The sequence below is a fragment of the Protopterus annectens genome, chromosome 3.part1 (genome assembly GCF_019279795.1).
Source record: "Protopterus annectens isolate FY-2018-M chromosome 3.part1, PAN1.0, whole genome shotgun sequence".
NCBI classification, from domain to species: Eukaryota; Metazoa; Chordata; order Ceratodontiformes; family Protopteridae; genus Protopterus; species Protopterus annectens.
The window spans coordinates 693,933,404-693,958,328 of record NC_056732.1 but is presented as its reverse complement, the minus strand read 5'-3'; the positions used below and the strand labels follow the sequence as shown (position 1 = coordinate 693,958,328).

Below are 24,925 nucleotides of genomic sequence, written 5' to 3'. Positions count from 1 at the left end.
AAATGGGTCATTTTAAACCAATTTTATCTGACCAAAGTGGAGTTTATAACACTGTGTCTGATAACTGTAGAACAGCAGCAAATAATGCTAATACCTCAGAATTTAGAACCAGTTTTTTATGTACTTTCAATTTAGATCATGTACTTATTAGGAACATCCTATATAAAAACTGGGCGTTAATCTTAGAGGATAAAGAGCTACTTATTAAGTTTGGGCCAAAACCCAAAATAACGTATAGGCGTGGCATAAATCTGAAAACATTACTAGAAAGTAGGGGATGTAACATTAATAAAAACAAAAAATGTTTTGGGATGAGAAAATGTGGTGCTTGTCACCAATGCAGTTTTATTAATGTGGGTGCTAATGTTACCATAAATGACAGGATTTATAAAATTATTGGGAACTTTAATTGTGACACCAAATCAGTTGTTTATATTGCTAACTGCCAAAAATGCGCAGCTTTCTACATTGGTAAAACGGAGCGAAAGTTAAAACAGCGCATTTACGAACACACATATGCCATTTCCAAAAAAGACCTAACTAATGCTCTAGCACGGCATATTGTTGAACACACTGATCACAATTTTAAATTTATGGCTTTGAAGCATGTAAATGAAGATGTTAGAGCAGGACCTTGGCAGATTTAGAAAAGGAAGTACTTTTCTGGCAGATTAGAACTGCAGCACATTTGTTTCCTGGTCTTAATGAATATACATCTATTCGTTGTGTGCTAAAACACATTTCATTGAGAAGATAGTAATATGAAAAATTACTTATTTTAGCTTAAAATATATACATTGAAGTAGGGCTGTTGTGGTTGTGCTTGTACATATGCAGATATTTATATAATGGTTTTTGTATTGCTTTTTATAGTTCATTTTTATAGAAAAAAATTTTTATAGATGTTATGTTGCCTTAAATATGTAATTGCAATTAAGTTCACAATTATGTTATTAGGTTAAAGTATATATAGCCTTGATTTTTAAAATGGAGTTTGTCTGAAGAAGGAAAGCTATTTGGTTTTCCGAAAGCGCTTACAATAAATTTGGTTAAGTAGTTAAAGCAGTTTTTGTGTTTGCTCCTTCAACATCGCTTTTTGTGTTTTCAGCACTTGGCATGAGCACTAGGCCCATTTGCACATCAGTGTCCTAGAGATGAGGGTGGTGCTTCTAGTGTTGCAAGACTCTCTTCTGCTAGGAACTATTGCAATACAGACGGACAACATCTTTGTTGTGTGGTACAAAAACAAACAAGGAGGAACCAGGTCTTACCCCCTTGGTCGGGAGGCACTGAGAGTATGGCAGTGGGTGACCTCCTCCCAAAGCTTTCTGATAGCAATACACATCCCGTGGGAATCCAGAGTGATAGACAATTCTGATGCCTCATGAGTGATCCCTAAGACGAGAGGTAGCGGAAATGATTTTCTGCAAATGGGGCCAGCCTTGCTGTGACCTTTTTGTGACATCCATGAATGCCAAATGCAGAAACTATCTTGTCCTAATCCCCCCTCTGGGGGAGTCACAAAGGGATGCACTTGTTCACGATTGGCCCTCGGGTCTCCTCTGTGCCTTTCCATCTTTCCCATTGATACCCAAAGTTCTTCAGAAAGCCAGTTCCTTGGGAAAGAATTTGATGCACGTCACTCCACACTGGCCTCATAAAATCTGGTTCCCCTTCCTTTGGCCTCATCTCCAGGAGGAGCCGTGGATTCTGGACCCAGTTCTGGACCTTCTGACTCGTGCGTCAGGGATGCGCCACCTTTTCCTTCAAACCCTCAAATTGACAGCTTGGCTGCTCCAATTCCAAACATAGCCAAGCTCCCTAACCTTTCTCCATCAGTGAAACATATCTTGATCTCGTCTCATAAGGCTTCAATGAGGAAATTATACATGAGCAAATGGAAGAGATTTTCTTCTTGGTCCTTGAATAACCACATTGATCCCTTCTCTGCCCCTATAGCTTTCATTCTTGAATTCTTGGCAAAGCTGTTTAATGCAGGCGCAGCTGCAGCTACTATTCGAGTTCAGTTAGCAGTGATGTCTAATTTCCAAATAGGTGAATTGGGGCTGAATGTGATGTCCCACAGATTTTGCAAGGCTTTTCTTAAGGACACTGTTTTATTAAGACCACCCATTAAAGCCCCTCCAGCACGTCTTATCCCATTTGATTCTTCCCCCTTTTGAACCTGCATCATCCTGTGATCTAAAGTTTTTAACTTGGAAGACTATCCTTTTGATAGCCATCACTTCTGCTAGAAGAGTTTTAGAGCTACAAGTATTGTCAATAAAGCCCCCTACATGCTTTTCCACAGAGATGGAGTATCCCTATGAACAAACCCATCCTTTCTACCCAAAGTATGCTCAGAATCTAATTTGAACCACTCCATAGACCTACCAGTTTTTTTCCCCAACTATGGCAAAAGGGCAGAATATATGCTACACCACCTATGAATGTACATAGACAATTACATTTCTACTTGCATAGGACAAAGGACTTCAGAAAATCTGACCAATTATTTATATCATTTTCAGACTACAAGAAGGGTGCTCCTGTATCAAAAGTCACACTTTCAAAATGGCTATCAGATTGTATTACTTTTACTCGCAAATCTCAACTCCCCGACAAAGTAAAAGGTCATTCTACAAGAGCCATAGCAACCTCTTCTGCTTTTTGGACAAGACTACCAATTGACACCATTTGTACTGCAGCAACATGGGCAAGGCCTTATACCTTTATCACTCATTACAAAGTGGATTTGGTCTCCAGGAACAGGGCCTGTTTTGAGTCCACTGTTCTGAAGAATATTCTCCCTTGAAAAACCCAGGAAATATGGTGCTAGGGACGCTGTCCCAACCAGTTAAGAATGAAGGAGAGACAGGACAACATCACATAAAGAAGTTATGTACTCACCATAACATTCCATGTGTGTTGTCCATCTCACCTTCATTCTTACATCCCACCCTCCTTTCCCCCACCTTTGGCTCCTGTAGGACAAAGTTGTTACAGTTGAAAATAAATGTTCTTCGACCTTCTTCATTGCTCTATAAGTTTTTTTGATTGTTATTGGTACCTATTGTTATATCAGCAAACAAGAGCTGGGGAGCTTTCCTAGGACATGATGGGTTAGGGTTACAGCCATGAGCTAGTGGAAGACCTTGAGCTTTTGTATAAGGCCGAGTCACAACCAAGGATTTGTTCCAAACCCAACCAGGTAAGAATGAAGGCGAGATGGACAACACACATGGAATGTGGTGAGTACATAACTTCTTTTTTAAATGTGAATAAGGAATAATTGAGGTATTTTTTATTACTATTGGAACTTCTCATCCCCTTTTGTAAATCTCATCTTAATGAATATGTTGTGCTGCTCAAAGTAAAGGAGACCGAATATAGTGCCTATTTTCTTGTAACTTGTTACTTTGTAATTACTTTTTGCTATGTGATCAGGCTTGTATGCTTCAAAGACATCAATCATGGCAAATTATTTTATACTAATAATTAGAATTATTAATTATTTCTGTTTTTATAGTGGCTGGATGGAAAAGAAGTAGAACGTACAGAAAGGATTCAGGCACTGCAGGATTTCCCAGTTGTGAAGCAGCTAGTTAAAGAAGAAGAAAAATCTTACCTTGTTAGAAGGATGAAAGAAAAAGAAACAGCACAAAGAAAATTGGAGGAGAAAGAAAAGAAAAGACAAAACGAGAAGAAACCTGGTTTTGATGGACGTTGGTACACAGACATCAATAACACTATGTATGTAACATTTTAGGTGTTTGTGTCAGTTTGCACTTTCCCGTTTTTATAAGAAAGCGATTATAGTCATTGAACACTTCTTCCCGAGTCCTGTACTTGGGATTTAGTGTGTTCACAAGTCAGCATTTTGCATCTTTTTACAAATATTTCTATGCTCAGGGATGGTCACATGTGACACTGCATGTAGTGAGGTCACTTGTAAGATAATCATACTTATCCCCAGCACTTGGCAGTCCCTTTTTTGCTTTTCTCACAGTTCAGGTCTCAGTCATTGCTGTTATCAGGAAAACTTGTTGCAGTCATGGGCCCATTTGCTTTATTTTTTTTTACCTGAATCCTGTATTGGTTGGAAAAATGAGGAGATTCATTGACTTATGCCTGAGTTTCACCTAGGACTTCACTTGATGGATTGCCCAGTATTCCTAAAGGTAATCAGGCAGTTTATACTCATGTTGGGCTTTGTAGGTGATTGGGATTAATTCCCTTTAGTCATTCAGTTTTTCTGGCAGATAAGTGGCTTTGAGATGTGGCTTTAACTCCCACCATAAGGATTCATCATACAGTATTTTTAGAGACTACTCACAACTGATCAATTTAATCTGTGAAGGCTTCCTCCAGGGCCCAAAAGGTTTCAATAGTTCATAATAAACTGTGTTAGGGCCAAAGGTCAATTATAACACAGACTACAAATCTAAGGAAAGAGTCCTACTCCCTGCCCAAGTATCTACATTTTTTAAACAGTTGCAGCGACTGTGGTTGATGTATTACTAAAGTTGGTCCATTCCGTTAATAAAACATTGACAGAGATAGTTCTCAAAACAGTTCTGTTTTTGGGTTGGCCCGTTCTTTTTGAGGAAGAGATATTGAATGACTCCATTTCAGGGTCCACAGCCTAGGTGGGAGAGCTCAGGAATTTGTTTGACTCTTGGTGGGATCTTGAATCTCATCTCTCTGATTTAACCGTTAAGGAGCTTAGTTTGATGCCAACACCTAAGCCTGTTGTGTGCATGTCTGTCCACTTCTTGCTTTGACCCATATCCGACAAACCCTGTTCATGCACTGATCACGAGCTTAAGGCTGTCAGGGGATGTGGGCTTCCTCTCAGTTTCCTCTTCAGATTCTGGTGGTGAGTTCCTCATTGATGAGATGAGCATGAGGTTTCATTTCAGCTGCTGTTCAGCACATTTATGCTATTTCTTTTTTTTCTTTTTTGTTGAAGCATGATTACTCAAGTGAGTGCTTATTTGTTGTTTTGCACAGTATACCATTACAGCATGTCTGAACTTGAAATGTGTTGCTTTTTATTCACTCTGAGATCCCAGTATCTCAGAGGAAAAAGTGGCACTTTTTATTTTTTTAATCACGTTTTCTACAAGTTGGAGCAATGATGGTGTTAGATGTATACATATAGGGTATGGGGGTTCAAATGAGGGGGTATCTTTTCTACAAAACTAATCATTTTACAGTTTTGCTCAAAATTCACAGCTAATTGAGAATGTGTTTCAGTTGTTTGTTTAATATAGTTAGTGGGTTTTCCGCTATAGTGAGTGAGGAAATTTGTTTAGAGATTTTTAGTTAGGATTTAGTAGACTCTGGACATGGTCCTTGAGTCCTCTGGTTTTTAAGCTCATTTTAGATAACTTATCCTTTAAAGAGCTGTGCAGCTAGGGAAGGCTTTCATGGCCCCTCTTTCATGTTGCTTCTAGGATATGGAACCACTGTTGTTATAGAAGTCTTGGAAGTACCCTCACTCTGCTGCTGCAGCCCCAGTAAGGCCATGCCAGCTAATGACCTCTGTCAGAACTAGAGTGACTTTTTGTCTGAGCACTCCAAGGTTGGATCCTTTGTGGTTTTAGTAGACCACCAGAGGACTGATAGACTACAGTTTATCCCTCCCTATCCAGGGCTGATAGAGAAACTACAGTGTGGGTCTGGTCTGGTCTGGTCAGAAGTTTTACTCCTCTGTCACGTTAAGATTGAAAGCTGTCAAGTGTAAACCTCATCTGTCCAGATTCCAGTCCTTCCTGATGATACCAGTGCTTGGCGTACTTAAGGTCCTCCCAGAGTCTGGGCTTGAAGAAGACCTTTCCCAGTACATGACAGTGGCTGCTCAAATGGGGATATGCGCATCTCTTTGTCTTTTGAATTTATTGGAAGTTTTGGAGAGGGTTTATTTAGATCTGGAGAAGCCCTACAGTACAATCCATGTACGTATACTGAAACCTTCATCTGTGACATGCTTCACAGCATCATCCTGAGAAAACAGCTTCAACAAGATCAACAAGGGGAAGGGGCATGCACTCCACCACCACTGGCAAGGTCACCACAGCCACACACAGGTGAGGAATCAGAGGGAGAACCAACAGCTGCTGTGGGTGTAGGCAGACGTAGGCATGCTCAATATGCCCTTGCATTGGCTGGGAGGCAACACATAGCGCACTCACTCATCACCTAAGAGGGTAAAACCTTCATCCTATGCACATAAATACAGTAATGTTGATGGCAGGCAATGCTCATAACCTTTACTTACCCATGTAATGGCTGTGTACTGCTAGCATCAGACAGACTCAGCCCTGAACTGAAATTGTGGCAACTTCCAGATTTACAAGGTAAGTGTTGAACCTAGAATATTAAAAACAATAAAAAATGTGCAGTAATTCAAATGAATGGCATATCCTTGCATACTGTTACTTGGTAATGTAAATAAGGAAAAGATGGGTGATTTGTACAGCGATGACTTTGACATGTGACAGCAGTGACTTATGTGAATATGTGATCTGATATTGTTAATCCTCGTTCATTCCTTATGCATGGCTATCAGTTCCGACCTCGGAACCGAGCCGGCCATTTTCCAAGCTCGCGTCAGCTTCAAACTCTTGAGCTAAACTCTTACCCACAATTCCCCTCTCCCTGATACCTCAGATTTCATTTGCCACATTGCCATTCAGTCGTGTCAAGCTACTTCTCTTGAGCCAAGTACAGTTATTTGTTGTTTAATAGCCTTTCAGATTACTTTTCTGTCAGAAAAGTTTATATTTCTTTGTCTCTTACCCTATCGCATTAGCGTACATATTTTCTTCAGGTTTTTCTGCTCCTTTCCTTACCATTTTTTCCATGAGGTATTCTGTCTTTGCCATCATTGGTAATCCTTTCCCTTTTTCTCATACCTTCGGGTATTCTTTTGTACCATTGCTGGTACCTTTTCTATTAATTAATTTGCTGTCATGGCAGATAAGAAAGGTAGTCCGGGGTTTGAGTGGTGTTCTGATTGTGGACACACACTACCTACTTCTGATGCACACTCTTTGTGTGTTTATTGTTTGGGGGCATCCCACTTGTCTGTTGATCTGCCCTGTACTATTTGTGAGAACTTTTTGAATAGAACCTTGTTGGAAAGGAAAAACAAGCTATTACTGAAGGGACTCTCTAAATCTCCCTTTTCAGAGGCTATTTCTGGGTTGGAGGCCTCAACCCATCCTAGAGCCCATAAGAAAATCTTGGATGTTCCTACCAAGGCTAAATCTTTTCCTTTGTCCTCGGCTGGGGACTCCCACCAACCAAAACCTAAAAAGGCTAAAGTTTCGGCTCCGGAGCTCACTCAATCAGCCCCAGTGCTTTCGGTGCCTAGACCTTCGGCACCGAGGCCTTCGGCTCCATTAGTGATCTTGGCTCTGTCTTCTCCTGCAGCCTTCATTATATCAGCACCGAGGGGCTCCTCGGTTCAGGCTATTACCACTGTATCAGCACAGACCATTCAGTCGGCGCAGACCTTGACCTCATCGGCTCCGAGATCTTCCTCGGAACCGACACCTTTATTGTTGACTCCAGTTTTCTCGGTTCCAGCTTCGGTACCGACAAAACACTTCGGCACCAATCCCTGTGTCAGTGCAGACCATGACCTCGACACCGATGACTTCTTCGGTGCAGACAGTCCAGTCTCTCTTGGCACCGTTGTCCTCAGTGCGGATGGGTGAGATGGGCACCAAGTTTGCCTCTTCTGTGGACAGGCCTGTTTGGCTCCATGAGGTCCACTAGAAGCCTTTCCGAACATGATGTGTTGCATCTTTTGGATCAGGTGCTCTTGGCCAGAGGTATCCTACCCCTTAGGAACTATCCTTCCTTGGGAGGTGATCACCCATCTCCAAAGACCCCTTCTTATTCTCCACCTTCATTGCCTTTGAAGTCCATGGATATAGCACAGTCTTCCCATTCTGCGGTCCCCTTTATGGATCTCACTAAGGAACCGCAGTTGCCTTTGTGGCAGGAAAGTTTTGCTATGATCCAGGATGTCAGTTGTGATGCACATAGTTTGCTGCTCCACACCAATCCAGGGACTCCGGGTTGGCAGGCTGAGCCACTTAGGGGTGGGGTAACCCCTGTCCTAGACATGCACTCCTCTTCAGGTGGACCAGCGTTCCAACTGATGGAGAAGGCTTTCACTGCTGCTGGCAATACTGGACTGTCTATACCTCTGCCCTCCTCTGGTACACTGGTTTCACAAGTCGCACCTAGCGGACACCGGGTGCAAGGGTCTCAGGACATATTCCCACAGGAATCCCCCTTTCCACTGTCTTCTCCAGCTTCTCCCACTGAGGAGGTCCACCGGAAAAGTTTGTGTAAGAGGAAGCACATGGACTCCACAGAGGAGTCCCTCACTGAAGACACAGATTTCGATGAGGGGGAATGATCACCCCCCCCCCGGTCACCCTCTGAGGTATCCCTTAGTGATATCCTCGAAATCCTGAAACAGTGAGGTGACTGTCAGTCCTCTAATCTGACCTCTGAGGAATCTGTGTTCCTGCAGGCCTCTCGCGTCTGGCACCCTACCTCCTGGGTTACTCCACCTGCCGATTAACTTGTCCGGCTCATCGTGCAGTGTGCTTGGAAGGCTCCTCATACTGTCGAAGCTATTCCCCAGAGGCCAGATAAGATTTTGTCCCCTCCTGCTTTGGATCCCCATTGGTCCAAAGGTCTTCCTGTGGATGCTTTGGTGGTGGCGGCCGCCGCAACAAAAAAGGATCTGGCAGAAGAAGAAAGCTAGACTGTCCATCCACCTAACAAAGAGTCCCGGGCCCTGGACAGGATAGGGAAGCACACCTTTGCTTCAGCGACCTTTACTATTAGGTCCCAGAATTATATGGCACACTTTACCAGGCTTCAAAGGGATCTAATTTCTGAGCTGTCTGAAACCTTGGCTGGTGCCGTGTCTGATAAGGTCCGTGACAAAGTGGCCTCTCAGCTGGCCACCATTGAATCAATATCTAACTCCTCTATGCAACTGATATCTCACGCATCAGAAGGAGAAGCTAGAGCAGTGGGTTCAGCTGCGGTCTTGAGATGACATGCCTGGATGCGCTTGTGCAATTTCGTGGAACCCTTTAAGGCTTCCTTTCTTAACACTCCCATTGAGGCCTCCTCGTTGTTTGGGCCCAAAGTTAAAAGCACACTGGCCAGATGTGAACAGGACGGTAAGACCCTTTCTGCCTTAGATGTCCATTATTCTTCCCCTCAACATGCTTTCTCCCGAAACCAAAAGAGTGGGAAGATATGGTTCAAGAAATCTCAGGGTCCTTTCCCTGACACACAGGCCAAGTTCTCCCCTAGAGGCAGAGGGGGAAACTCACAGGGAAGACGCTCCTTTTGGGGCAAAGGGGGTCCGCATAACCAGGGTTCCAGGGATATTTTCCCTGGTCAGTCCTACCAGCGCTCCTGAAGAGCGGCCCAACTCCTTTCCTCTGGAGGTGGTTGGGGGACGTTTCTCCTTGTACCCTTCTGCCTGGCTAACCATCACCACTGATTCTTGGGTACAAAGGATTATACCCAGAGGTTATCATATCCCCTTTGATCTTTGTCCTGTCCCTTCAAAAAACCTTCCCAACGTTCCACCCAGTCAAAGGGAAGAGGCAGCATTAGAGATAGAAAATCTGCTAAGAAAGAGAGTCATCCAAATAGTCCCTCCAGACCAGATAGGATCCGGATTCTGCTCAAGACTATTTTTGGTGCCAAAGAAAACCAGGGACTGGAGACCAACTTTGGATCTCAGTGTATTGAACAAGTTTGTGAGAGTACAAAAATTCCGGATGGTCACTATACAGTCTATCCTCCCACTTTTGGAAAAAGATGATTGGATGTGCTCGATAGATCTTCAAGATGCATACTACCACATAAAAGTGGACAGGCCATCAAAAAGATTTCTATGCTTCCGTGCGGGAGCCAGTCACTACCAGTTCAGAGTACTGCCCTTCGGACTCTCTACAGCCCCCAGAGTGTTCACAAAGTGCATGGCAGTTGTCACAGCTCACTTGTGACTTCAAGGATTCCAGGTGTTTCCATACCTAGACAACTGGCTCATTTCCATCCCCACCCGACATCTACTGGAAAAAGCCCTGGCATACTCTCGCCTCACTGCTCAAACGCTAGGCATAACCATAAACTGGCAAAAATCTAATCTCACCCCATCTCAGTAGACAGAATTCTTAGGGGTTATCTTGGACACAAAAAACTGCAGAGCTGCTATTCCAGAATTCTAAGGATAAAGCAACAACTGATTCCAATCCTTTCAAGGGAGAAATCCACGGCTCACTCAGTTCTACAGCTGTTGGGGTTCCATGGCAGCCCCCATCACCATTGTTCCCCTGGCCAGGTTTCACATGAGGCTTTTACAATGGTTACTGCTTACCCAATGGTATCCTTTTCAGCATCCTCTTTCAGCCATGATTCGAGTAACCCACAGGTGCAAACAGGACTTAAATTGGTGGATGACACACAATCTGTCACAATGGTCTCGCCGCTTCTCCCCCCAGCAACCCAAGGACACAGTGACCACGGACGCCTCCCTGATGGGGTGGGGGGCTATGTCAGGAACAAGACAGTCCAAGGCACTTGGTCTGAACTGGAGGCCCATCTGCATATAAACTTTCTAGAGCTGAGGGCAGTGATTCTGGTGTTACAAGCATTCCATCCCCTGCTGCCGTCTGGAACAATTACAATTCAATCAGACAACATGGCGGTGGTCTGGTACATCACCAAGCAAGGTGGAACCAAGTCTTACCCCCTTTGTCGAGAGGCCATGAGAATATGACAATGGGCAATGGCTACCAACTGTTTTCTTCTAGCAACGCACATTCCCAAGAGTGCTATCGTGATAGCAGACAGACTCAGCAGGTGCATTCTTCAACCTCACGAGTGGTCCCTGAATCCCTTGATAGCGGCGGAGATCTTCCACCGCTGGGGCCGTCCTTGCTGCAACCTCTTTGCATCCCCGACCAACTACAAATGCAGCAACTACTTCACCCTGATTCCCCCTCCGGGTCAGTCACCCAGGGATGCTCTAGTCCACAATTGGCCCTCAGGTCTTCTTTATGTATTTCCACCCTTTCTCCTCATTCCCCAGTTTCTGAAGAAAGCCCGTCTGTTGAAGAGCAAGGTGATCCTAATAGCAGCATATTGGCCTCGACAGATTTGGTTCCTCTTCCTTTGGCCTCACCTACTAGATCGACCATGGATTCTCCATCCAACCCCAGAGTTGATCTCACATCCACAGAACCTGATTCACTCCAACTTGAACAGCCTGAAGCTCATGGCTTGGCTATTCCAATTCCCTTGACTGCCAGGCAGAATGATCCTTCTTTACAAGTACGTGATATTCTCGTTGCATCTCATAAGTCTTCCACTAGAATTACTTATCTGAGCAAGTGGAAAAGATTTACCTGTTGGCTGAAAGATAAACAAGTAGATACTTTCTCAGCAACAGTGTCGATAATACTAGACTATCTGGCCGACCTCTTTCAATCGAGTCTATCGGCCTCTACCATTAGAGTTCATTTGGCTGCAATTTCTAATTTTCATGAGGGTGTACAAGATTCCTCTCTTATGTCCCACAAGTTGTGCAAGACCTTCATAAAAGGTGTGAATCATCTGAAGCCACCTTTTAGAGAACCTATTCAACCATGGGATTTATCATTAGTTCTACAAGCTGTGACAATGCCACCTTTTGAACCTGCCTCTTTTTGCTACCTCAAGTATTTGTCATGGAAAACCTTGTTTTTGGTCGCCATTACTTCTGCCAGACGTATTTCTGAGCTTCAAGCTCTATGTATCAAGAGCCCTTACTTGATTTGTCATAGAGATGGAGTGTTTCTGAGAAGTAATCCATCTTTTCTGCCTAAAGTGATCTCTGAAATGTCTGTTAATCAAGCCATTGAATTTCCAGTTTTCTTTCCCAATCATTCAAACAGAGGAGAGTATTGCCTACATACCCTAGATATCCACAGGCAAATTACTTTTTACTTAAACAGGACTAGGCCCTTTCGTAAATCGGACCAGTTATTCTTGGCTTTTTCTGGACCTAAATTAGGATCTGCTGTTGCTAAGGTCACACTAGCTAGATGGTTGAAGGACTGTGTGACCTTCATTTATACACAACGCAATATCTCATTGCCTACTACCATGAAAGCTCATTCAACAAGGTCGGTGGCAACTTCTGCTGCCTTCCATGCCAGAGCTTCCTTACATGACATCTGTGCAGCTGCAACTTGGGCTACACCTCATACCTTCATTAATCATTACAAATTGGACTTGGCCTCCAGGGGAAGAGCATCTTTCGGTTCTATGGTGCCCAGGAATGTCCTTCCATGAGAGCCTCCCAGGAACAGAGGTAGCTGGGAACTCTGTCCCATGTGTAAGGAATGAATGAGGATTAACAAGATCAGATAAAGAAGTTATGTCTTATCATAATGTTCCATCTGTATTGTTGATCCTCGTTCAGTCATTATGACACTCCCTCCTTCCCCCCTCCTTCCCCCTCCTGTGGTTTCTAATGGATCTCACCATCTGGTTCTTTTAGGTTATTTGACCAGAGGTAGCCTCTACCTTCTTTGACTTGCAAACTCAATCTGAGGTAACAGGGAGAGGGGGATTGTGGGTAAGAGTTTAGCTCGAGAGTTTGAAGCTGGCGCGAGCTTGGAAAATGGCCGGCTCGGTTCCGAGGTCGGAACCGATACCCATGCATAATGACTGAACGAGGATCGACAACACAGATGGAACATTATGGTAAGACATAACTTCTTTTTCTCTATCAATTTATAGGCCTCAAGACATCAAAGATTCACGCATTCATACCTCTCAGAAGTACTGATGGTCACTGAATGACTTCAGTTTGGCCTCATGCATTTGTACTGGCAAATCATTAGAGAGAGAAGTTAGAAATTAATGACAAAATTTTAAATTTCAAACTTCATAACCCTTAGAAGAATCATAAAAATACTGATGCAAAAACTATTTGTTTCTATCAACTGTCTAATGTAAGACTAGAATATTTTAAAAGTGTTCCTGTTGTTCAGCCTTTGCCATTCTTTTATTTATGGCTTGGTTCGGCTTGTGCATGAGCACTCCGGGTGAAATTGGTGTGTGAGTGCCTGCAAGAACACAGCCAAGCTCTATGTTAGCTTTACATCTTTGTATGTCGGACAATTGTGAGCTGTGCATGGCAGAGATGGCAGTTCATCATTGTCATACTCAACTATGAGTCCTGGCCCTGCCAGGAGTTGCACTGGCATGTCCATGCCCATAGTCAGATGCACTGCTACTACCTGAACATGACTGATGTCTGCTGAATGAGATCTCCTCACGAGTGCTCCCAGGACCATGACCCCATGGCTTGCCATGTCTGACTGTGGACACCTCAACCACTGATGGAGCAGTGGAAGTACTGTCACTATGAGAGCATGATTGGGCACTCCCACATCGGCTAACATCAGATGATGTGGCTGACCGGGTCTACTTTACATGGTCGACTTTTCATAAAGTCAACTTTCAGATGGCCAAGACCATATAACCGTCTTTCAAAAAGCTGACCATGTAAAATAAATGGAAAACACAACAAACATTTACCTTTCAACTTCTCCCCCCCCACACCCCCAGTAACTTAAATATACCAACTCCGAGATCACACTACAGTGCAGAAGAAGACAATTTTCCCATTCCGCACTGTACTGAGATAGCAGTTCCCCATGGTCGGCTTTTCAAAAGTCGATCATATGGTCTCGGCCATATGAAAGTCGACTTTCTGAAAAGTCGACCATGTGAAGGGGACCCGGCTGACCTATGCCCACGTGGATGCCATCCCCCTCCCAGCAGATGTTCCATCACAGACACTGCCCATTTTTCATTCATCCGATCCATTGAATCAGCAACACAGTGCAGGCAGTCACACATGTCAGCCTCTGCCATATCTACAAACCTAAGCATTTCTTCGGAGACCATATTGGAACATACATGCGCCTCCATGATAGCTCTAAACATATGTCAAGTGGCATGGAAGGACACAGCCAGATCAGATGAAGGATGGACAGCAGACCTCCAACAACCCCTAAAAACCCTTCTGTGTAGCACCTCCCCCATACTTTGATTATGGTCCTAATCAACAGGCATTGAAGCCTCAGTAACCACACTACCCTAATCAAGTGTCTCACCCTCCATCTGTCCAATATCTGATGGCTTACTGCTAATGTTTTGTCATTGGCCTACTGGCTTTGTCCAGTGTTATTACAGGGGATGGCTGAATGTCAACCTCAATGTCAGATTCAACCTGTGCCTCCCCAACTGTGCCTCTATTTGCCCACCATCATCATCAGAGTCTGCCGATACTCTGACATCAGGTGGTAAGAGTCCTACACTTCCACTGCCAGGATCACCTGTAATAATAAGCAACAAATACAGGAAAGAAATTAATAGCTTCACTACTATAGTTCAATATATGCTAACAAACTCCCAGCAGATGTTCCATCACAGACACTGCCCATTTTTCATTCATCCGATCCATTGAATCAGTAACACAGTGCAGGCAGTCACACATGTCAGCCTCTGCCATACAAAAATGTTAAACTAAATAAATAAATAAATAAAATAAATAAATAAACTAACGGTGCCACTGTTATAGACAATACAGCAATACACACCCAGTCCTGACATCCACATCACACAGACAGATAAAATAAATATTTCTGTGAACTGCTCAACATTACTGAAATAAAAAATGTTTGGTTTACCATGTGTAGATGACTCCAGAGTACCTAGGGAGGGTGGTACTGGAAGACGTTAAGCAAAAGGTAAGGACGCCATCATCACAATTAACAGTAATGCAGGGGTTAAAAGTTTTGGCTCTTAGATGTCCATTAATGATACATTTAACAAAAACTGGATGATATGTCCACCCCCAAACCCATGTATAATGATCCAGAATGTGTTGTTAACTATATCAGTCTAGAACTAGTCTCCACAAAAATGTTAAACTTAAGTATTGGTGTCAATAATTTACTATACAAGAAATGTTTAACAAATGAGATAGATAAACCTACCTTGAAGATCCTGGAGCATACTTGTCCTCCCTGAAACATCAGCACCAGCATCAATCACATGCTGTTGTGCACTTTCCACTCAGCTCTCTGGATACCTGACATTGGACAGGAACTTTTCATTTGGTATCTGTGGTGGCCCTGTAGTAGCACCCCCCATATCTATCTGTCCATGGGCCACTGCAGCTGCTCTGCCTCCAGCTGATGAAATCAGGTCAGTGGCCCAATGATGCACCTGATCATATGTTGTGCTGTGGGCCCAATAGCATTGACATCGGACACTATCTGCTGCCAAATTTGCATTCTTCCAGACATATCAGTCAAATTTGTCTTTTTCATCTCCATACTGACAGCGTACTGTTAAAAGTCCTGCATTAGACGGTTGCAGCGAAACTCACTCATCACACAGCTCTGTTTTCTCACCTTGCAGTATCTCCTTATCTGCAAACTATCAGTCAAGTTTGTCTTTTTCATCTCCATACTGGCAGCATATGGTTAAAAGTCCTGCATGCTGCATTAGACCGTTGCAACGAAACTCGCTCATCTCACAGCTTTCTTCTCTTACCTTGCAGTATCTCCTTATCTACAAAGTATGTAGGTTTAATTTACATTCTACATTATACTTATTTAAGGCATTATCTACTGTACTCTCTAGCAAGTTGGTAAGCAGTAAAGTAGCTTGGCAGCAAGGACCCCCCCCCCATTTCTTAATAGACTGCCTGTTAGTTTCAACAAACTTATATCTACTACATGCTGGACTCTAGCCTGTGTTAAGATATTTCTTACCCAGCCTGTTTTAAGTTATTTCTTACCTGTTAGTACTACACAACCAAACCTCTTATTCTTACTATGAACAGTACATAACCTTATTCTGTTAGAGTTTTTAGTGATTGTGCTCGACTCTGGGCTTGGCTCAACCCGCTTCATTCACCCTCGCTCCCTTCCCTCCTCTCCCACCCCCATTCCCACCCAACCCCCATATTATTTACTTTATAGCTAACTACTTTGCACCTCCCACAACATAACCCTCCCCCTCCTGTCTTTCACTCCATAATAGACTATACCTCAACCCACTTGCTGCTACAACAAAATATTCTAACTTCACCCCCCTTACTGGTACTAGCTGGTATACACTATTATCCACTATCTGAGAGACCATAAAACTGTACTCCCATGCATTTTATTAACTAAAAACACCCTACAGTATGTACTCCCCAAGAGTAAAATCTTTGCATTTCTAACTACATCCATCCTATTACTGTCTCTCCTACTCCTCCTCCTTATACTCACATCACTTAACATCCACTTACACCCCAAACATATCTCCCCTACAAACCCAAATTGCTGTAGCCATATAAATAATCACCAAACCTTCACCATTTTTCCATCTATCTTCTCATTAAATACTCCCTTACCAAATATACACTTACCTAACACCCAACTCACCTCTACCAAACACAAAACCAAATAATGTACACCCACTGCTAATATGCTCAGACTCATCTACCTCCACAAAACATTCTCTTAGCTGGAGACATTCATCCCAACCTGGTCCAACACACTCCACTGCTAGCCCTCCTAACCCCAAAGTTAATAACCTCCCAAACAAACATCATTCCTTCTATTCAATAAACACTAGGAGTATTCTGAACAAAGCAAGTGAACTACACACTTGGATCTCCCACCATACTACTGATATCCTTGTTCTGACTGAAACCTGGTTGAAATCCCAACACCAAGACATAGAGATCTTGCCCTCTGGCTATAGCATACACCGTCTAGATCGACCAAAAAGGAAAGGTGGAGGCGTTGGTATCCTACACTCTAGCCACCTTACCATTTCTAACTCTACTTTTACATCCCAAGCCTTCTCCCCAGCCAAAATTTTATCTGTAAACCTAAATATTAATAGCCATTCCACTATCACAATTGTAGCAATTTACATTCCAGCAGGTGATAATATCCCCCTACTGGAAAATATGTTTGCTCATATCTCCCAACACATCCCAAATGAAACTCATTCTTGGGGATGTCAACATTAACTGGCTCTCTCTCTCTCCTCTCAAAACTCCTCACAGCACCTTAATCTCTATGGCTTTACTCAACTCATTTCTGATCCCACTTATTTCAATAACTCCCATACAGCTTCATCTCTTATTGACTGGATTCTTGTCTCTCACCCTTCCAAATACCATAACCCTGAAATGCTACCAAATTCCCTAAGTGATCATTGTCCAGTAAAAATGCTAAGATACACATCCCATCAAGCTAAACTTCAAAGGTTTATCAAACACCGACAACTAACAAACTTTAATCCTGAAACTTTCAAATCTTTACTATCAAAAGTGAACTGGAATCCCTTAAAACTACTCCCTTTGGATGAAGCTGTCCACTTTTTTAACTCCACTTTCCTTAGTATTTTAAATTCTGTGGTACCCCTTAGAACAGTCCACATAAAGTCTAACATAGCCCCATGGCTGACCATAAACACACGTGCACTACTAAAAAATAAAGACAGAGTATGGAAAATTTGGACTAAAACTAAACATCAACCAGACCTCCAAAAATATAAAGAACTTAGAAATCTTGCCAAAAGTCACATAAATAAAGATAAGAAAAACTTCTATAATAATCCATCTTCTACCTTTAAATCCAACCCTAAAAAGTTCTGGCACTCTGTAAATCAAATACTACACCCAGGTACGCAAGCCTCCCCTAACCCTCATCCTGACAAAACACATGAGGAAACTGCCTCCATATTTAACAACTGCTTTATAGACTCAATATCCAAATTACTAAATCAGGACACAAACCATCCCACCAACAATAATAGACCTAATAGCTCAAACTCTTCCATCAGTAGTAACCCTACCACTACCTTCTCCCTCAAACCTGTCTCCACTAACTATATTAAAACTCTACTATCTAAATTAAAACCTTGCTCCACATCCGTAGACAACATTCCCTCCACATTCCTTCAGGTTGCTGCTGATGTTCTTGCTTTCCCAGTTTCTGTTCTAATAAGCCGCTGTATTACGGAATCCACAGTCACTTCCATCTGGAAACAATTGTACACCCTTCCAATACACAAAGGAGGAAACTCTACATATACAACTAATTTTAGACCCATACCTATACTCTCACCACTTTCCAAAATTCTGGAAAAATGTATACACAATCAAGTCTTACACTACCTTCTGCAAGAAAATCTACTCACACCTACCCAACATGGCGTTCGTCCCATGCACAGCACTACAACAGCTCTCCTGTCTTTCCTAAACTCTGTATCACTAGCTGGAGACAGTAACAAACTTATTTCCTGTCTCTTCATTGACTTCTCTAAAGCCTTTGAATACAATCCGTCATAAACCACTTCTCCTAAAACTAGCACACTTGCATTTCTCTCCATCCACCATATCTTGGTTTAACAGCTCTCTCTCTGATAGACTCCAATCAGTCAAATGGCTCTCAGCTTTCTCCCCTCTTCTTCCTGTTAAAACGGGTGTTCCACAAGGCTCCATCCTTGGGCCCCTTCTTTTTAACATCTTTACCAACCTTCTCTAATCTTCCTGTCCTGGATCCTCACTGATGCAATACGTAGATGATTTTACACTTATCACTATTGCTGAATCACCAACTCAACTAAAATCAGACACACAGTCCTCTTTTAACTCTGTAGAAAACTGGCTATCTGAACATCAACTTATCGTTAATCCAAAGAAAACCAAATTACTACTTTCTCCCTAAAAACCTTAATCACATAAAGTCTTCCTTCTTCATACTGTCACAAAATAATACTCGGATACAGGTGGACACCAGTACAAAACTCTTAGGTGTTACAATTGATGATAGACTAACCTTTGATTTACATGTCAATAATTGTATCCAAAAAACAGATCTTAAGCTAGGTCTCCTGTATAGAAACAAAAAATATCTAACCTAAACAGCAAAACTAACCCTTCAAATGCTTGCCTCTTACCCACTTTACTTTATAGCTCCCAAATTTTCACCATCCTCAACACTGGACTACTAAACAAGTTAGAAACAACTTATAACAGGACTGCCAGATTTGCTGCCCAAAATTCTTACAAATCCAATCACTGTCTCTCACTAAAAGAACTAAATTGGCTAGAATTACCTAAACTGCTTCGGTATAATCAGTTTGATTATTCATTCCATTCTCTACAAACCCTCTTTCTGTCCAACTATCTCATCTCTAATCTCTCATTACCTACCCACTAGATTACTCCACAGTTCTGATCAAGGCCTACTAAAAATCTACAAACCAAGGACCAAAATGGGTCACCTAGTCTATAGCTTTAACCCTTCCAAGGCCTAGAATAGCCTACCACTAGATATAACATCCCTTGAACATCCCAATCAATTCAAAATCGCTACAAAAAATACCTTCATGAAAAATGGACTTGCCAATTTAATTATCCCCCGTAAACACTCCCCTATAACCTTCTACTTCTCTTCTCTCTTCCTTCCCTTCAATAAACAAACCTACTACTTTATCTTCTCTTCTTGGTACATCATTGTACAAACATAACTAGTAAAATATTTCAGCTATGTAACTATTGCACTATTATGTATATAATATGTAATTATGAATTTATCCCACTGATTAATGTATTTCTATGTATTTCACTTGCCACAGTTTAATGTATGACACTGTAATGCAATAATGTGTGGTACTGATGAATGTAATGTGTGGCACTGTAATGCAGTAATCTGTGGTACTGATGAATGTATTTCTATATGTATTTAATATGTAAAATTTCTATTTTCTGTTGGAGCTTTTCTCCTCGGGCCTTCACTGAAAATGGACATTTTTGTAGCCCAGTTGGACAAACCCGGTCAACCAATATAAAATAAATAAATAAAATATCCCCGTGTTCTGTCTCAAGCAGAAAGGCACCATGTCGCCTAAATGCTTGGACAATGACATCATTCTCAGGGTCACTGAAGGGAGGTTTGCGTGGATTGGGACTCCTGGGTGTCATAGTCCTAGGTAACATGAAACACAAAAGAAGGATAATGCACATAAATATCACATAAATAAAAGTTCTGCTTAGATATAATACATAAAAGTAGTTTTATAGTATTAGCCACTGGAGAAACAAAAAGAATTCAAGATATTCAAATATAAAAAAAAATGATTTATGTGATTGTAACATATCATAATCACACACAAGGCAAGATTGAATTCAAAACAAGGGGGGAGTAACAGTAGCAAAGCAAACCTCTGTACAAACAATTTTGTATGTGCCAACACATAAATGGAAAGTGGCTCCTTCACTCCCATTACAACAAGCAAATTTCATATTTTGTTACCAAACAAAAGGATTAAAACATCAGTGAGCTGTTATAAGTGATGCCACATAAACTGTCTCAAAAACATGTGTACACATTTACCATAGAACATTGACTTTTATGCAGTTGCCAATCACCTCTACCTGTGACCAGCACTCCCCTAGATGTGTCTATGGGCTTTGCAAGAAGGCTAACATCCCTGTGTCATTGACAATGTAGGACATTTCCATTTCACTAAAATAACAATAGGAGAGTGTAAAGAGAAACGGTTGTAACATTATTAGCACTTGTGATGAAAGTTAATATGGCTGTGCAACTGAGAAAGTAAAATGCCCTGACAAAAAATGCCTATGCCATCAGTAAACATCTAAGAAGTACATACAGCTAAAAGTAGCATTTGCTAATGCAGATATATAAAATATTTTTCTAAGTTACATCTGAGCATATACATTACATAACTGAAAAATACAGTCGTACCTTATCAAGATCAGTAGTATTCTGTACAGATAAATCCAGAGTTATAGCAGTTTTCTTCTGTATTATCCACATAAACAAGTTTATTCACCTTCAGGTTCCCTAGCTACACGGTTCTCTTTTTGCAGTGTAAATTCAGGCCTATGAGCATGGTGAATATGCAGATGAGGTGTGAAATCATTAGAATTAGTGAATGCCAAATTCATGGCTACATGTAGCAAATGTAAACATATTGCAGGTGCTTCTTCAGTGTTTGTTGTTAGTGGATTGCAACTGTGAATGATTACTGCTGTGGAGAAGGAAAACACAACAGCAGTTCAGACTCCCTTAACCTCCAGTGGGTGTCAGCCAGGTTAGACTTGCAAAGTGTTGAAGTAATTGTATAAAGGTTTTAAATGTAAGTAAGCAGCACACATTGCATTTTCTGTTCAGTAACATCCAACCTCCCTTGCATTTGTTGAAAAGTGTATATTATTACCATTTTATATTCTCATATATTTTAGGGACAATGATACAAAATGCCTTATAGCCTGTATGTCTCAGATTACTGGTCAGATAAGAGAAGAATGAGTAACATATACAGAGAGAGAATACAGAACTGCATTTCTGCAAACAGTCATAAATGTTTGTGTGATCACTCATTGCACTACATCTGAAATGAATACATGTACAAACAACTCAGAAGTGTACAACTGTCATATCTAGTTAATACTGTGGATAATTTTGCAGTTGCTTGTATGCACAATGATTTTCATTCTCTTCTGCAAAGTTGTTTCTATGGCAAAAGGAATAAGACAGCCTTACTGTGTTTTGAGGGTTCATTGATGTGAGAGTTGAAATCTCGACTTGTGTAAAAATCTTTCATGTGTACTAATATAAAATTTGTAGTGTTGTTTATTTAATAGACTTCTTTTCTTCCTTTTTTTTATATTTCTTTTTTTAATGCCAGTATTTACATGGCACACTGCTTAGAGCAAACACGGGAAATGGAGAAACACAATAAATATCATATAAAGTACTTCTTTGATAACCAATATAGCAATACACCTGGGAGTCACTTGAGTGTGTGTAGCACATCTGCTAAACACATTGATCCACAAAGTATACACTGTTAGTAGAACAGGGGTCAAGCCCCAGCTTTGTCTTTGAAGGATGAAACTTAAACATTACTCACAAGCTAAAACAAGTTTAGCTTTGCTTGTCTCTTTTGCATGACTGTTATACCATCAAGCAAACCTTGACTAATGGCCCACACACAAAGCAGACAGAACACCAGCAGACATTCTTAATTTCAAAAACGATACATTGTTGCATTTTTTTTTACTTTCCATCATGCAACACCTCTTAGCAATGGGCAGCGGTTAGCAACCTTCCCTAAGACCTGCAGGTCTAGAATACCTGCAGAGAGGAAGCAGACTATCAACAATTTCAAAATGGATACATTCTATTAATTCTTTCGGGCACCATGCAAACACACTAAGTGGTATTGTGCGGCGGTTAACACACAGAAGTTAATAAAAAGGGGAAATATCCAACTGTTATTTAACTATTCTTGTGGCACCTGGTGTAAGGGTAGGGCTGCATTACAGATGGTCCTGAGTTCTAATACTGGAAATTCCAAATATTTTTTCTGTTGCTCTATTTCACTGTATATTAAATGTCACATAAAAAAGGTAAACATAATTAGAAAATAATAACGATAAGTATGTATAGCAGTGGAGCTCATATGAATTATATGTATGACTGAGGGTATACAGACTACTGTGTTTCTGTAATTATAATTGTGCTTTCTGGCCTTGGATGGCCTTCAAGCTTCAATAATACTCATACACACATGAATGTATAAACCAGGGCATTCGCGATGTGACACACACTTATAGTTAACCCCTCAGGTCGTGTGTATTTATATATAATTCATGACTGTGTCTGAGAAGCACTTCTTCTGAGGCAAAGATGGAAAATTACTGCTGTGGAAGAAAATGTGTGTTACGCATAGGTTTGATTACCAAATTGTAAAAAAAAAAAAAAATCTGTGTTATCACTGTATAAAACCAAACTCAAAATATGTCAGCTCATGAAATGTATATGTCTGCAAAGTGAAATCACCCAACACTTCCAGCAGCAAACAACCTTCCAACTAATGCCAAGTGTCCGATTAACCTTACAGTTTGCCTTAAGGTACCTAGAGGTTTGTTGTAGCCAGTAATACATATTTCATATGTTGCAGTAATACATATTTCTTATATGTTGCATTATACTGATTCCTACAACAGAAATAATAGTCTACAAATTATACTATTGTGTTTATGTAGTGGATGATACTGCTCTTCTACATAGTTACTGTTTGTTTTTCTTCCTGTTTTTTCTTATCATTGTCTTTCCCTCCTGCTGTTTTCCTTAGCCCTCAGTTACTGTGCATTCCCAGCATTCATGACACTGCTACAGCTCCTTTTACTCCACAAAAAATCCAACTCTGTGAAACCTAAAAGATACTGGGAGTTTATGCTGCCCTGAAGAACCAAATGCAATTATATGTATGTTTCACCACACACAGGTTATTTTGAAAGCTGTATTTTATGATAATCTTTAACTTGCTAAACACAAACACCTGAGCCAGCAACAGAGATTTTTCTTACTCTGTTTCTTCCTCCTCCAATATTATTACAGTAGCTCGCACATGGTACTGGATTATAGTTTTTCCTCTAGTCCCTTTAGTAATTTGGTCACCAGACGTCTTTTGAATTTTATATCTTCCCTGTAGACTCTCTCCCAACATAAATGCATTTTGTTTCACATTTTCCATCGTTCTATTTAACCATAGCCCTCTTACTATATAAATTTATTTAGGCTCCCAGATGCCCATACCAAGGCAGTTTCACTAATATCTACAATAACAAGTGTTACAGCTTAATGGACAAACAAATTTACGGCTAAGAAGCCAGTAGATCTGAAGTAGTTAACTTCATTTGGTCATCAACCTGCGGGTTTCGGATCCGATACGGATCTGAGCTGGCAGCTTTCCAAGCTAAGATCCGAGCTCCAAGCTCCTTACCTATACTACACTGCAACCTCCTTCCAACCCTCAGATCTCATTTGCCGCGGCTTCGCCAAGACGTGATCTTGAGCACCAGGCAGGATGAGTGTGATTTTTTTTTGGTTCAACTTTAACTGTCCAATCTAAGTTTGTGTGTGCATGGATAGTGTTATCCCTTTTCCTCCTCTCCTCGGGTTTTTCTCTCAAAAAAAAAAAAGTTAAAGTAGTAAACTTTGTATTTCTTGCTTAGTGTAGGCCTCTCCTTCCCGCCCTTGGTGTTTGTGTGTGCGTGTGTGTGCGCATGTGTGTGTGTGTGTGTGTGTGTGTGTGTGTGTGCATGTGCGTGTGCGTGTGTGTGCGTGCGTGCGTGTTTAACTAGGTTCCTAGTTAGCCTTTTATTGTTGTGGGGTTGTGATGTCGGACTCCCAGAAGCCGACTTTCTCTAAATGCACAGAGTGTGGCCATAAGCTGTCCCCGGCCGATGGCCACTTTGTGTGCGTCGTGTGCTTAGGGGTTCCCCACCTTACCACGGGCTGCAAAATTTGTGCAACCTTTAACCCTCAAGCTTTGTGGGATCGCAGGGCCAAGTTGAGTCTGACTGGTCTTCTCCTGGTGGAATTGGTGGCTTCTTCCTCTATGGCCACATCTGTGGCTGTGCCAGCTTCTGGTCCTCCTCCCTTGTCCGGGTCTCACACTCCTGCTTCAAAACAGGGCGATAGAGAGGCCAGAAAGGAGAAACATAGAGAGAAAGAAAGAGACAGAGAAAAGGAAAGAGACAAGGAGAGGGGTCGTAAGAGACCAGCAGACCCGTCTGATCTGTTGGCCCCCCCCCTGTTAAAGTGCTCACTACCCTAGAAAAGGCTCTTAGGCTATCTTCCCTTCGGCTCCATTTTCCTAGATTTTCCCTGGAGCAGGATGAGGAGGTCTGGCCTGCTTCAAGGTCGTCCTCGCATAGGCCCTTCCAGCCGGTGTTGATGGCATCCTCCAGGTCCAC

The 24,925-nt window shown here is 41.8% G+C and overlaps 1 protein-coding gene across 1 annotated transcript in view; it reads left to right on the top strand.

The window, feature by feature from the left end:
- DNAAF11 (dynein axonemal assembly factor 11) overlaps positions 1-24,925 on the top strand; it is a 1,372,540-nt gene that overhangs the window by 657,660 nt on the left and 689,955 nt on the right. Inside the window, exon 5 of the mRNA XM_044067052.1 lies at positions 3,530-3,753. Coding sequence (XP_043922987.1) covers positions 3,530-3,753 — 224 coding nt within the window. The remainder of the gene's footprint in view (positions 1-3,529; positions 3,754-24,925) is intronic.